Raw genomic sequence first — 15,075 nt, 5'->3', positions numbered from 1 at the left:
AAATTAGCAAAGCGCTAGATGGCAGCTATTATAATGCTGCGGGAACACAACGTTACAATCTAGTTTAAATACTTAGATGAAAAGATATAGTAAGGTTGTGTATTGCAAAGCTCTCGAGAAAAAAGATACAAGAATATTTCATTGATCATTCCTACTTAGAATAAAATATTATTATAATATTTCATCATTTTCGTCATTTTATGTTAATGTAAATGAAATACTCTATCTGATACCATGAATTAATTGAAAATATTTAAATATTAAGAAGTTATTAAATATATTAAATTAAAATTAACATCAAATAAATCAATTTTATTCAGGTTGAAATACGTCCGGGCTCTGGCGTTTATGTTAGCCATGTAGACTTCAAATATCTGCAATTTGGAGAAAAAAACCCAACGATATGATTCGTCGTCTATTAAAGGTGATTATAGACCCAGCGAAATTAAAAGAAACGTTTGCACGTGGAAGAAGCTCGCGGCAAGGAATTCCTAAAAAAAATTGGAATGCTATTGAATGTAAGCAAATTTTGATTACATTTGATGCTAGTAAATTAATTATTTTATTAAACATATAATTTTATATGTCGAAAACTGTCTATATTTATACATTGATTGCTTTATTCAGGATTCGGAAATATTTACACTCGTCGTCTGCTTACTATAGTCACCAATAATGATTTCCAATTAGTGACTATAGTAAAAAATTAAAAATTATTAAAAATTTTGAGCCCTGCTTTATAATTAATAAAAAAAATTGAATACCTTTATCGATCGATGAATACACGGTTTATACAAACCAATTATTGTTATACGCAATATAGATTTCTTTAAAATCAAACTACACAGGGTATTTCACTTAACCCTTTTCGGCCCAAATGACCACTTTTTTGGCATGTTTTTCAAGCTTGAAAATATTATTGAAAAAAAAATGTTTGTAAATTAATGAACACATGTTTTCGATGTATTTTTTGCGCCCTTTCCGATGAGTTTATTCACATTTGTGTAAAAATTCATTTAAAAAAGTTATAAACTAATTTTTACCAAAAAACGCAAAATTTTCTGCGTTGTACTTTCTAAAATGAATATTTACTTAGAGAAAACTGTCTGGGGATGGATTTTCACACACATATATCGTGGCAGGAATGTCTAACCTTTCAGAATGTATTTTTTTTGCTAAAATTCAAGATGGTGGCCCCAAAATGGCGGCCGAAATGCGAAATTTAATATTAAAGTTTCAAAAATTTTTAGGTTATAATACAACTTTAAGAAAAATTGTTACAGAATAAAATGTGTGTATAATTAACCTAAAAATGCGTCAGAATTTTTTCAGCATTTTAGGAGAAATTTTTAATTTATTTTTTATTCAAGTTATTAACAAATTCGCCATTTTAATTTTTTGACCACGGATTTATAATCAGCAACCTCAAAAACCTATATATACTAATTTTCACAAAGATTTGAGGCGTTCATGACTCAAACGGCGATTTTGTTAATAACTTGAATAAAAAATAAATTAAAAATTTCTCCTAAAATGCTGAAAAAATTCTGACGCATTTTTAGGTTAATTATACACACATTTTATTCTGTAACAATTTTTCTTAAAGTTGATGTATTATAACCTAAAAATTTTTGAAACTTTAATATTAAATTTCGCATTTCGGCCACCATTTTGGGGCCACCATCTTGAATTTTAGCAAAAAAATACATTCTGAAATGTTAGAAATTCCTGCCATGATATATGTGTGTGAAAATCCATCCCCAGACAGTTTTCTCTAAGTAAATATTCATTTTAGAAAGTACAACGCAGAAAATTTTGCGTTTTTTGGTAAAAATTAGTTTATAACTTTTTTAAATGAATTTTTACACAAATTTGAATAAAATCATTGGAAAGAGCGCAAAAAAATACATCGAGAACATGTGTTCATTAATTTACAAACATTTTTTTTCAACAATATTTTCAAGCTTGAAAAACGTGCCAGAAAAGTGGTCATTTGGGCCGAAAAGGGTTAATTTGCCCTATAACCAAAGAAAGAAGTGGAACGTATGGTTGGAGAAATTATAGGTTTTTAACTGAAAATCTAGAAAGAATGGACAAAAAATGAAAAGAAAAGAGAGAGAGAGTAGAGAGCCACATTTGGTCCTTGCGGCACATTATTGCATCTTCTTATATTTGTGATAGACGACGAAAATTTGCTATCCCTACTTTGATTCCCATTGCCTGTATTGCAAAAAGATATTAGTCAGATTATAGAGAATTAGCGCGGATTCCCGTCATCTCTATCATAACACACTGTAATAGGATTCAATATATTACAAAGACCAGAATTAGAGTTCTCTCTTTTTTCTTATCTCTCTTTTTCTATAATTTCAATCAATTACCTACAATTTGCACTAACATGAACTCTAATTCTTCCCTCGGTTATAGAACAAATTAAGCAATACATCTTGTTTACTACAAAATAAAATAACATATCCAAAACAGCTAAATTGTACCTCATTGAAAATTCATTTCTTCACCTATTTTAAAAATTATTTTTCTTCAGAAATGAAGGACAAGTAAAATTTTACATACATCCCGAGTAGAAATTTTCTTTGGGGTTCTATAAGGACCTGATATGGATGTTCCTGACAAAATCTGAGGACCTGGTGTGGACTCCACATCTGGCCCTCTATAGGAAGCGTCACGCTGCGTTGTACATTACCCCGAAGTTAATGCCTTATCTGGACCTTATGTGGAAACCACAACTTAACCATATATAAGCCTGATTTAGTCCATACGTGAACCTGATGAAGATAATAGAGTGATCACTACTTTATCCATAGCTATTCCCTATGTATATCAAGAGACACGGTAGTGTCTCGACGGCAAGTACAGAAAAGTAGGTATAGACGTGTCTATACCGCCGTCGAGGCACTACCCTTTTATACAGCAAGTTTGGCCGTCTCAATTTTCAAATCGATTTATCTCTGTGAATAATCCATTGTCATTGCTTAAGTAAAGATTTTCTTAAAATGGATTTGAAAAAGCTTTCATTTGAGCCCACGAACATGAAAATCGGTTCACGCAATCCAGAGATATCATACTGTGTTATCTATATATATGCCGAAATATAACATTTTTCTCCTTCCTCATCTCTTTTTTCAGCCAAAATGTATGTCTCGGTCTGAAGTTGGTCGCTAACGAGATAATAAACTATAACCAACGACCGAACTGTGTTTGTGAACTGTCAAATAAAGTCGATATGATCGATATAATTAATCCGGCGACTATTGTGAATTGTATATTCTAATGTGAGGTTATTTGTATTTTTAATGCAGTGAGGTTATTCATCGTGTTGCGATATTGCATCTGTTAAATTTATACAATCACAAATAAATTCAATTAACAGTGACTGAAGGATTCGCGAATTAGATAAGTATAACATTATATTTTACAATGCAGGATGTAGTATACTTTGTGGTACTTTGTGGTCTTTCTTTTTCAGCTTAAATCAAAACAGAACATTTTCATTTTCATTGATGAGGATAGAGCTGACTGGATTAAATAAGATTAATATTTACAACTCTGTGCCTATGAGAAGTATACTTTCAACATTAACGTGCATCGGTCATTATCAGGAGGATATTAATTGAAAGAAATTGTTAAGGTAATCATATGCTAAACTTTCAGGTATTGAAATCATTAATCAAATGCATGTTTTGCTTTTTGTTTTCTTTAAACTGATATTGATTGTAACTATCCGATAGGTTATATCATATATATACGAACAAATATTTCAGATTAAATTATGGCAATGCTAATTTGAAAGATATGAAACATTCTAAAGAATCTTCATTTACGTAAAATACAAGTTGACCAGTATTTGGATTTGAACAAATTATACGATAGTAAATGTTTACAAAAGATGCGAAGACAACCAAATATTACAGAAGTTAGGTAAACAAGCAATAAAGAAAATGGAGATGGGGCAAAATCAAATACTGGTAAGTAACTGAGATGCTTCATGTTGCTTCAAATATTTATTTTCTTTGAAGATTAAGATTGTTAAATGATGAATTTGATTTCAGGCTTACTCATAGTGTTATCATTTAGTATTTTACAGTCACTGTGCAAGTGTCTTATAGCAAATGGTAATACTTGTGCTTTGACATAAATACATTTGGTACAATAGAGTTAAAAATCCAAGGAAGAAGGTTCGCTCACATACTGACTATTGGAGTTGAATCAACAACTGGGCTTTTCACTCCTGTATTCTGGTACTTGAAACAGGCAAAGATGAAAGCATGGAAAGATTGGCAAAGTTAGAATAAGCCAATATTCAGAAAAACGTCATCAATTGCTCAGCCATAATTTAAGGATGAGACTCATTGGATGAAATTTTGAAAAATTGAGTTAATAACTATTAATTGTTTTCCTCTGTTACCTATGCTAGTATTCTAGGCCAAAGGCAGTATACTGGTCATTGGTATGGATGAAAAAATGCAATGTTTATTCTCAATTGAAAGTCAGTCCAAAAATTAATGGTTTCTACTCCATTTTGTAGCACCAGAAGTCCGACCAGTTTCAACAGTGTATAGAAATTAGCGAAACGAACATCTGAGGACTCTGGCACAGGAAATGTTATAAGGATAGAACATATAGTGAATAAATTTGGGAAAATGAAAGCAGTATATCTAAAATAGAGGCTTCCATTGCATTAATTTGTGTATTTTCGAGTTTATATTGATGAAAAGAAAATACAAATGGCACTATTTTGCTTGAAAAAGAGCCCTGATTCATAGCTGATATTGGGAGTAACAGTTAAGAAAAAGAGATGAATTTCTAAGCAAATCCTTAAAAGTGAAGGGCTTGTAGATGATTTTGGGTATACAATTTTGGAATTAAAAATCACATACTTGATGAAAATTATAACAAAATCATGTAGATCTGTAAATATGAAAAGAATTCATGATTGCAATATTTAACATGTGATGGGGCATACAGTGAATAAATTTATGAAGCTGAAAACTATATATCTAAAGAAGAGAGGCATCCATTGCAGGAGTTGGTGTATTTCCTAGTTTATATTAATGAAAGGAAAATATAAATGGCATTAATGTGCTGGAGAAAGTGCCATAATGCAAAGTTGATATTGAGAGTGACAGCTAAGAAAAAGGTGGAAAAATGAGTCAATTCATAAGAAAATCCTTGAGAGGGAAAAACTTGCAGGTGATTTTGGGCATACAACTTTGGAATTAGAAATCACATAGTTGATGAAAATTATAATAAAATCATGTAGATGTGTAAATATAAAAGTAATTCAGGATTTCAATATTTCACATGTAATAGAGCATACGATGTGTAACTTCAGGAAACTGAAAGCAGTATACCTAAAAATCATAGGCTTCCATTGCATTAACTGATATATATTTTACAGTTTATATTAATCAAAAGAATATATAAATGGCACCAGTTTACCAAAGAAAGAGCCATAATAATAAATTGATAGTGAGAGTAACACTTAAGAAAAAGGTGGATTTAGAGGTAAATTTAGAAGCAAATCTTTGAAAGCGAAGAGCTTTAAGGTGATTTTGGGTATAAAATGTTGGAAATATAATTCAAACAGTCATTGAATACTATGTTTAAAGCCTCTAAAAGTGTAATTATGATAAGAATCCATCATTGTAATATTTTGTATTTTATTTAATAGATTAATAAATTAACATTATGAACTAAAGGTTTACATTATGGATTTATGAGGACATTGGAAAATGTTTTGTTATATTGAATTAGTTAAAACAATTGTTTAGTTTTAATTCCTATATTCTTACAAAACGTTATAAGATCCCACAAAAAACAGACTTCGCCTGTAAAAAAAGGCGGCAAGTACATAAACCATCTAGCATAAATAATATAGTAAAATTATCCAATTAAAAAAAGTAGTGAAATCCAAATATTAGGCAAGTGTATTTTTTCACCTTAGCAAAAGTTAAATTTTTAAAAAAAAAAAAGGAACAAAAAGTTACTTGCCGGGCCGGTGATGTCCATGCATAGTGGGAAATTGAATCGTGTGTGAGATTCAGCTATAGCGTAGTACAGCAAATTTCATGTTAAATACAGAGTGAAGTTAGCCGAACCACAGACGATTCTATTTCTCACTGTGCATGGACATTACGGGCCCGGCAAGTAACTTTTTGTTCCTTTTTTTTTTTTCAAAAATTTAATTTTTGCTAAGGTGAAAAAATACACTTGCCTAATATTTGGATTTCACTACTTTTTTTAATTGGATAATTTTACTATATTATTTATGCTAGATGGTTTATGTACTTGCCGCCTTTTTTTACAGGCGAAGTCTGTTTTATGGGATATATATCTACTTGTTACAGTGACCTATGTCAAAAATTTAAAGGATGTAGCGAAGACTATTACAAACATAAAAATCATATGCTATTTTGCAAAATTCGCAATACCCTTAAAATTATTCAATAACAAAATTACCAATAGTTAGACAAGAGCAGTTAGTTGAAGTAGCGTTGAGTCTAAGTATCCTTGTCTAACTATAATGATAACTTTGTTATTGAATAACTCCAAGAGTACTGCATATTTTTCAAAATATTATAAGATTTTTATGTTTATATTAGTCTTCTCTCGCACACCTTAAATTTTTGACACGAGTCACTGAAACAGATTGAATATACACAATACTACTATACAATTATCCATGAGAGGAGAAAATTAAATGCCATAAAAACAATATACATATATACCGAATATTTATTTGAGTAACAAACTAGTATTTACCAATATAATAAATAATAAAATGAATATTTAGGAGAAGATATATATATATATATATATATTTAACATTTTCATAATCCTATTATGAAGTAAAACAAAATTAAAATCTACCTGGTGTTACAAAAAAAAGTGGTGACCTAATTATACATATGTATATATAATGACAGGTAAGTAATTTAAACACCATTTATATGAAATACATAAAATTTAAAAAATGTTCCTAATCTCAGTGTAGAATTGCCATAGATTTTAAAAAATATATAATTTTAAAGGAACAGTAATAATAATTGAGACTTGTCTTTTTTATAGGTGTATTCTTATGTTTTCTTGGATGTTCTTAGGAGTCGATGTCCGTGAGTCCGTCCCAATCTTTACAATTATTAAATGTAATCCTGATCATACCCATGAACTCCTTGTTGTTATATATTAAATTTCCAGTAGAATTACGTTTATATACCACTTTCACAGCATCTGTTAAAAAAGAAGCGAAATTTAGAAAATCCAATTTTATAAAGATAAAACAACACATATAAATAATAAGAATTCATTACCTTTAATAGATGAGCAAAGCTCGGTATTTTCAAAAATGATTTTTTCACCCTTTTTGTTTGTAGCAGTAAAATTCATCATTAATAATTCTCTAGAAAAAACTTTTTCAAAATTAGGGTGATACTTTGTTGCATATGTGTTACTGTAATCAAACCAGTAATTTCTTCAACTTAAAATTCAATACAAGTAAATTTATTAATATAATAAGAATGGATTTGATTATACGTATAAACTTAATTAATTCTACTATAAGACATATACCACCCAGATAGCAATTTGAGTGCAGATTGTACGTAATCTGCGCGCAGAATGGCGCAGAACCTGCCGACAGCTTGCACTCAACTGTGACCACAATAGACTGCGGGTTTGTTGTCAGAATCTGTCAACATAACCTGCTAGCAGATTGGTGACAAAATTGGAACAGATTCTGCCATGGATGGAAGCATATTCTGTTAGCAGATTGTTAGCAGAAACATAGCAGAATCTGATTTGTTAAGCATTTTAAATATTTAAATGACCCATTGTATTCCTGCATAATATTTAATGTTTGGATTTAATTAATAAAATGAGAAATAAATTATATTTGATTGATTTTTTATTTCAAATCCTTTAATAATACATATTAATACTTATATTAAGAAAAATAACAAAATTTATAAACTTGTAACCAAATTTAAAAAAATTATTGCAACTTTTAAAATAAAATAAAATTTTAAGTTTCATCAAACAATCTTTCACATTTATAAAGGAAATATTTATCTTAATTAATTCAAATAATGAGATTTTATTGTCGAATTTTCATATCGTCCATTAACCAATCCTGCCACATTCGATACTGTACATCAGCAATGTTCTTCGCGGCCCAGGATGCCAACCACCGAAGAAACTTTCTTTTAAGTGCTTTATCGCCGCTGGATGACACTATATTAACAAATACATATTGTTTCATTAAATTAAATGGCAAATAATTACTTTCTATTGATGATAAGTTCAATTCATACTTCTCTAGCACGTAGAGAGTTCTGTTTATAAAGAAAAGCTTCTTTACTAACCGTGTAGTGCATGTGATAGCTGTTTAAATTAAATCTGCACTGTGTTTCATCTGCAGCTATTAATATATCAGAAAAGTCAGTGGCGTCCGCCAATTTCAAACTTCCAAGTCTTTGAAGAAGTGCTCGTACCAAGCCTAATCCTTTCTTCTTATCCGCAGATCTAAAATTAATTGAATTTTAATATTATTTGCATTTTAATCATGATTAAACAAGCATCAAAATTATTCCTACTTACTCAGATAGTTTTTCCAAATGATTAGGACTAGGAAGAGTCACTCTTGTCAATCGTGCTGCTCCTTTACGCCATTGTCTTACATTATGGTAAAGATATACAGGCTTACAACTAGCCAAAATTCTATCTAACGACCTCCACCTGTTACAATCCACCTATAATTCAAATAAAACAAAAAAAAGTTTTAACTTGTATTGAAGGGTTTGGATATTAATAACAATTTTGTTAAATGAACTAAAATATAATGAATGAAGTGCTGCTAAAAATGTAACATGAGAAATGATTTAGCTAATTAATCGATTTATAACATATAAGTTAAAAACTAGGAAACATCCAATATTTTGGTTACATCCATTATAAATATCGATTAAAGAAAATTACTTTGCGAAACTGTTGGCTAGATATTATGCGTTGTTTATCTTCCTTATGTATGGCTCTTTGTCGCTTGATATAGTGAATTAATAGAATCGCAGCATCATCCATTGCAGACTTATCTTGTAAGATAAGATTTGGATCATTATTACTCCGAGAATCTCTGGCAGAATCATCTACTTGCTCGTGTCTCTATAATATTGGAAGAATAATAAGTAAAAAGATAAAATATTATGCATAGTGAGGCACAAAAATAAAAGAAACATACCTCGTCATATAAGGTTTCTATTTCATCAAATACGTTCTTCAACCTGAGTGCTTTGATGTCGTTTTGCTAAAAATTAATCCCTTGATGATCCAAAGACTTTAAGTAATATTTCTTATTTAGAGCTTTCCAAATTTTGTTAAATCCTTTCTGCTTTTCTCGCCATACTTCCTCCTTGCTTTTTAATCTCCTCAAAACGACCGGCACAGCTGCAGCTGGATTCTTTTTAAAGCCATCGATTACATCCGATACTTTATCACCATATATTCTTTTCAATGCATGCCAATGTTTCGTAGGTAAGCAATCACCCAAGGAATCGACTTTTAACTTTTGTATCTCCTCCTGGGTCATTCTATTAATTTTTTTATTAACACCTCCGAGTACCCTAATGGTGGAAGCGTTAGTTTCTATTACGCCGTCTAATTCAAATCGTTCGTCTTCGCAGCTATAAATATATTCTTCTGTATTGTCTTCTGACCAAGTAGGAAAAGAGACCCATATATCACACTTAGTACTTTACAGAGTTGCATTCTACCAATGCATTTTGTCTGGACGTAGGATTTTGATAAAGTACAATAAGAAGCGGCGAGACTTTTGCACACCGTATTATCAATCTCAATCGCCAAATCATCTTGAGAATATTCCTGATGACTTCTCACCACATTAGGAATTGGTTCGAAGCCTAGGTCACTTATTGTGTTTGCTACAGACGTAGTGGAAGATTCGGATGAGTGTCCAAGAAAATCTTTAAAACATCTAATTTGTTTGGGAATACGACTTTCAAAACATAGTACTACTAACATAACCAATTTAGTCTTTGATATAATCTTATTGTTAAATAAAATAATATATTGAAAGAAATGATCATAAACTTCTTGAGATCTTAAAGCTTTCCGAACCTTTAAAAAACGAGTTCGATTAATTACGGTAAGGTAAAATTGTAGGTTTATTCTTTCTGATATTGTTCAACCTGTTTTTTATTATTTTATAAAAATAATTTACCTTGTCGAATAAACCGCAGTCGTTTAAGCTGCCGTACAATGCAATGGTAATTTCACGCTGTGAAGCAACTTTGTGCTTCTTCATGGGAGGAGGACCATGTTGAATGTAATGTGAATTTTCAAACGATACCGAGATGGAGAATTATGGACACCTTTTTAATTGACCCTCGCTATGACCAAATTTATGATTTGTGGTAATGTCTCGAGCACCTCTACTATTGCGTTCTCTCTCACGATCCCTGTGATGCTTAATATCACGCTCTAAATCATCAGTGGCAGTCATTTCCTGAAGATCTCTCGAAATACTTTCGGAATTATTGTACAAAGCTTTAAGTCCTATTGGTTTCTTAACGATAGTCAAATGATCGTTGATCGTTGAAGTTTTGTTTCTCTGTAACATAGCATATTAATGTTTATTAAAGTTAAGTACTTCAATAAACTATCTTATTACTTGCAACTTCATATAGTAAAATAAAAAAATGTATCATTACCAATGAGTTTTTTTTTTACGAATGCTACGGCATGAATTAAAAATTTTCCCAACTTAGGCAGCAAATCTTCCTGATTTTCAAACAGGTTTACTGTTTGATTATAAACTTCTAGCTTTGTAACTATCGTAGATCTCCTTTTCTTTTTCAAATACTGAATACGATTCCCTGGTAGGCACAATATCTTATGGGTGATCGTTACGACAAACTGGGAAGCTTTTGTACAATCGTAGCTTTGATGATTTTCTCGGTGTAGACAAATATGAAAAAAGGCCTAATTAGGAAATAGATCAAATAAATATGAAAAACAAAAAAAGCAATCATTTCAAAATCAATATAAATTTACCATTAGTCACAAGTCACTATCTGCATCTTCCTCTCTATCATTCCATGGATCATTTTGCGTCCTTCGATTTGTATTATTATTATTATTTCTATTTCCTTCAGAGGTAGTAGCAAACCGCAGTCGTTCTTTGGCCGCTCTTAACGATTCACACATTTCTTTTTTAAATTCACTTCTGCTCGGTCGTTGAAAGTAACTATTGCTACATAAAGCTTCTGCAAAAGATTAATCATATATCATTTATTAAGGAAACAAAATGCAAATGCAGACAACAGCTAATTTAATTGAACAAAAACATCTTACCGTAAATTGCTTTTACAAATCTTGTATTGCAAATTGATTTTTTCTGACCTTTGCCCAACCAGGTGTAAAAAGCGATAACAGAATCCTTCATTCCTTCTTTTAAGCAGAATTTTATAGCTTCCCTGACGTTAAACCCACCTAAGTATATAAAGTAATCCACCTGTAATTTTACATTAAAAAAAAATTATTTTTATTATTTATTTTTAATAGGAAAATACTTTTAAATTTCTTTGTACTTACAACATCTGAATATTCATTTTCTGAGATGCTTTCAAATGTGTCCATCTGTTCAATTGTTGCAATTGGAATATAATTTGGTTTAACAGGTAAGCACTGCCTCTTTTTCATATTCCTTGCTATGTCCTCCATCAGTGTAACGAGCCTTCTATAAAGAATAAGATAAAGAATATGTATAATTTATTAATGCTATTCAATTATTTACTTACTTCAATTCTTCTTCCACTTTCGTAAGCCGAACCACGATTCTGTAAGAACATATAAATTGTATTAGAGCTTTTTACTGTCACATAAATTGCTTAAAAATTCACTTTTTTATTACTTACTTTTCTATATTATCTGATAATCTATTTATTGTAGGAAGAGGATAAACGTTATCTTCTGCAACTTCTCCACTATTCATACTCGTGGCGGTAAGCGTTGTAGGAGTATGATGGTCAGGCATAGGAGCAATAATGTTTGTCATTGCAATCGTTTCAGCGGTATTTGAATGGGTGTCAAGATTTGTATAAGTAATGACATTTGTACCAATATTAACAGGATTTGGATATGAATAAGATTCAATATCGTTTGTACGATTAAAAGAATTGGCATTATACATTGAGGCAGCATGGGTATGAGTTGCAGGTGTAGCATAATTTTCTTCAGAAGCGCTTGCATAATTTAAAGGATTATTAATACGTATTCCATTTTGTGCAGTAATTATGTCTGTATCACAACCGTTCATTTGTGAACGGTCAACTGATAAGCTTCTTCTGTAAATTATGTTAAGTTCTGATTGCATTGTGACGATGTTTTGAAATGGTTGTCGATGAGAGTTAACAGATGTTAATAACTGTGTATCGTTTAAATCATTTGCATTTTCCTTTTCGTTTAGTACAAAATTGCGAAGTTGTTGTATATCTGAATCAACGTTACCACTTGGAAGACATTTTTTGGTTCTACGCTTTGGTCTTGGAGAATCATCCTTATCTTGGTAACGCAGAGGTTTAACTATCACACGTTTATCTGTACTATACATTTTGAACCCTACAACAATTTCAAAAAAAGGAAAATATGAAAACAAAGCTATTTATCGCAATGCGATATAGTAAATACTACGAATTTCGAATAATTTTCATTATCCATCTCTACGTTTCTATTATTATCGGTACAAAAAAGCGGCATTCTGTACAATTTTGCTATCACATTATTTATAGAAACTGGTATAATTTTATCACTTAATGAACAGCATTTGTATATTCCGAGTTCGCTCGATTTAATGCCGATATCATAAAAATCAGTTATTTCTTGAAACTTTTTGACTAAAAGAAAGTATGAGTTTTCACTACAATGAATATCAACAATGATGCAAACAGAATTGTCGCTCAAAAGACAGCAATTGTCACGTTCTTCTGTGCTTAAATGAAAACCTTTAAACTCAATTTTTGAAAATCCTCTACGATTACCGGTCGCACCACGTTGAGTAAACTTGGAAACGGAACGACTACATTTATCAATAGATCCGTTCACCTCAATCTCGTTTATTCTACGACAAAATTGTTCAAGAGTTAGATCAGGCTTCCTGCAATATTTTCGGAAGAATATCATACTATTCTCGTAAGGGAAAGCTGAAAAGGAATCTAAACTCCCCAAATTTCTTACATCGTTGGCCAAATGAAGCAAACCGTGAACATTATAGCTAATAAAAGCAGGACCATAAATTTCGCTACATCTACATACAAACTTTCTTAAGCACATTTCAGCAAAATTAATATAAAAACTTGATGGAGAAGATAAGCTTAAAATTCTTATAGCGCATTGTAGAAATAAGAAATGCTTGTATATAGACGCATCAACGATAGAATAGGTTATTATCAATCCTGTGTAAAGGAGAAATTGACGAAACTCCGTGGCCTTGAATTTAAGAAAGTAATCAAGGGAACGAGGTCGTCTAGCAAATTCCGAAGGGCAGAATTTTGCTAAGATTTTACATCTATCCGACAGTATTTTTAACGACGCAGTAGATATTTTAGAGGAAGCAGAAAATTTGCCTGATATCCAGGCTGATAGAACTCTTTTCGTCACCCCCAAACATACTAGGTGCATATACTCAAAAGGAACACCAGTGACCATACCTATGGGTAATTGAGCTAAAGGACTTTGTCCTAATTTGTGGTGGTCTCTATCTATTTGATTAACGTATTCAATATCAGTTCTTTGTGTTGTATTTATAGAATTAAAAATACTTCGGCCTTCAATGTGCTTACCAATAATTTTACATTTGGAGCAGGGCTTATGAGACATATGACCTTTATGGTTTAGTATAAAAGCGCGAGCTGGCGCGTCAGCAATGAAAGATCTTAATGTTATAGGTATTTTTTTACCATTGAAATGTATACCCCCATTATCCAGCAGCGTTTTTATATCAGAGACAAATGCTTCGAAGAATAATAATGGATCGTGAGGCTTTTCTTTACCCTTATATATTCCGACAATGAAAGGTTTGGAATTTTTAATATTAGATACTCTCATCTGAATGGGCCATATGTTGATTAAGCCAGATCTGTCCAATGTACACCCATCGGTGTGAAAATCAATGTCTAATTTTACAAGAGATGATGCAGAATGATGCAATTGAAGACTCTGTAATATTTTTAATTCAACATCAAAATGAACGTATTTGCCTGGCTCAACAGAAAATAAAGTAATGCGTTCCCTTGACGTTTGTAACAAGCTTCTTGCGTCTTTCGGCAAATTTGATAGACACGGATGTAGCCTGATGACCGACAGGATTTTGTTAATTTGCACATGCGTTACATTCATATCTACGAAGCAAGTTGATAAACATTGCTTGAAAGATGAAAAAGATGCAGGCTTAGTTTTATCTAACAATGAATGGTTATTATTTTCCGACTCAGAGGAAACATTAGAACTCTCGTTCTGTTCAATCTCGAAATTCAAAGTAGAATTTGATTGCAAATGATTTGATTCGTCACCCTGTGTCATATCAAAATGCAAAGAAGTGGGGTTACATTCTGCAATATAAGAAGGATTTTGAAAACGACTATCAATGCATTCTGTATTAGGCTTAATACGATCAAATCGATTCTCATTGTTCGAAGTCGCTTCTTGCGCCCTAGAAGCTTTGCGTACATTGCACCTAATCTCTTTCAAAATTCTATGTCTCTGTCTTTCATTCAAGTGGTGTAACGTTTTGCGCGATATTGTACGTTTTACAGTGGAACGATACATAGTTATAAATTAAAAATTGATATGGTTACATTGAAAGAAGATTGCAATGATAAGGATTAGCGGATGTGAAAGGATGCAATTACTCAAACTATGATCCTAGACCAAAGCATACGTTAAGACCTAATCCAGCTGAAAAATTATATAATTTATACATTTATACATAATGTATTTTATTCTGCCTTTCTAGTACAACTTTGCTTTTGGAAAACAACATAGAAG

The 15,075-nt window shown here is 31.3% G+C and overlaps 2 protein-coding genes across 2 annotated transcripts; both read right to left on the bottom strand.

Moving 5' to 3' along the window:
• Positions 1 to 8,113: 8,113 nt before the first annotated feature.
• Positions 8,114 to 12,643, bottom strand: LOC136781605 (uncharacterized). Its single transcript, XM_066740501.1, is given in 15 exon segments — positions 8,114 to 8,220; positions 8,223 to 8,250; positions 8,331 to 8,541; positions 8,617 to 8,768; positions 8,995 to 9,177; positions 9,254 to 9,754; positions 9,757 to 10,149; positions 10,253 to 10,642; positions 10,762 to 10,907; positions 10,949 to 11,013; positions 11,096 to 11,297; positions 11,386 to 11,545; positions 11,626 to 11,770; positions 11,832 to 11,870; positions 11,949 to 12,643. Coding segments are annotated over 15 exon segments (3,417 nt in total).
• Positions 12,644 to 12,690: 47 nt separating this feature from the next.
• Positions 12,691 to 14,856, bottom strand: LOC136781604 (uncharacterized). The gene has a single exon (XM_066740500.1). It carries the CDS (start codon positions 14,854 to 14,856, stop codon positions 12,691 to 12,693), a length of 2,166 nt encoding a protein of 721 aa, XP_066596597.1.
• Positions 14,857 to 15,075: the final 219 nt, after the last annotated feature.

The sequence above is a fragment of the Prorops nasuta genome, unplaced genomic scaffold, assembly GCF_024137725.1.
Source record: "Prorops nasuta isolate Cenicafe-Biocafe unplaced genomic scaffold, Cenicafe_Pnas_1.2 PNAS00023, whole genome shotgun sequence".
In the NCBI taxonomy this organism is placed as follows: Eukaryota; Metazoa; Arthropoda; class Insecta; order Hymenoptera; family Bethylidae; genus Prorops; species Prorops nasuta.
Note: the sequence above shows the minus strand (reverse complement) of the source record. Positions and strands in the feature narration are given on the sequence as shown.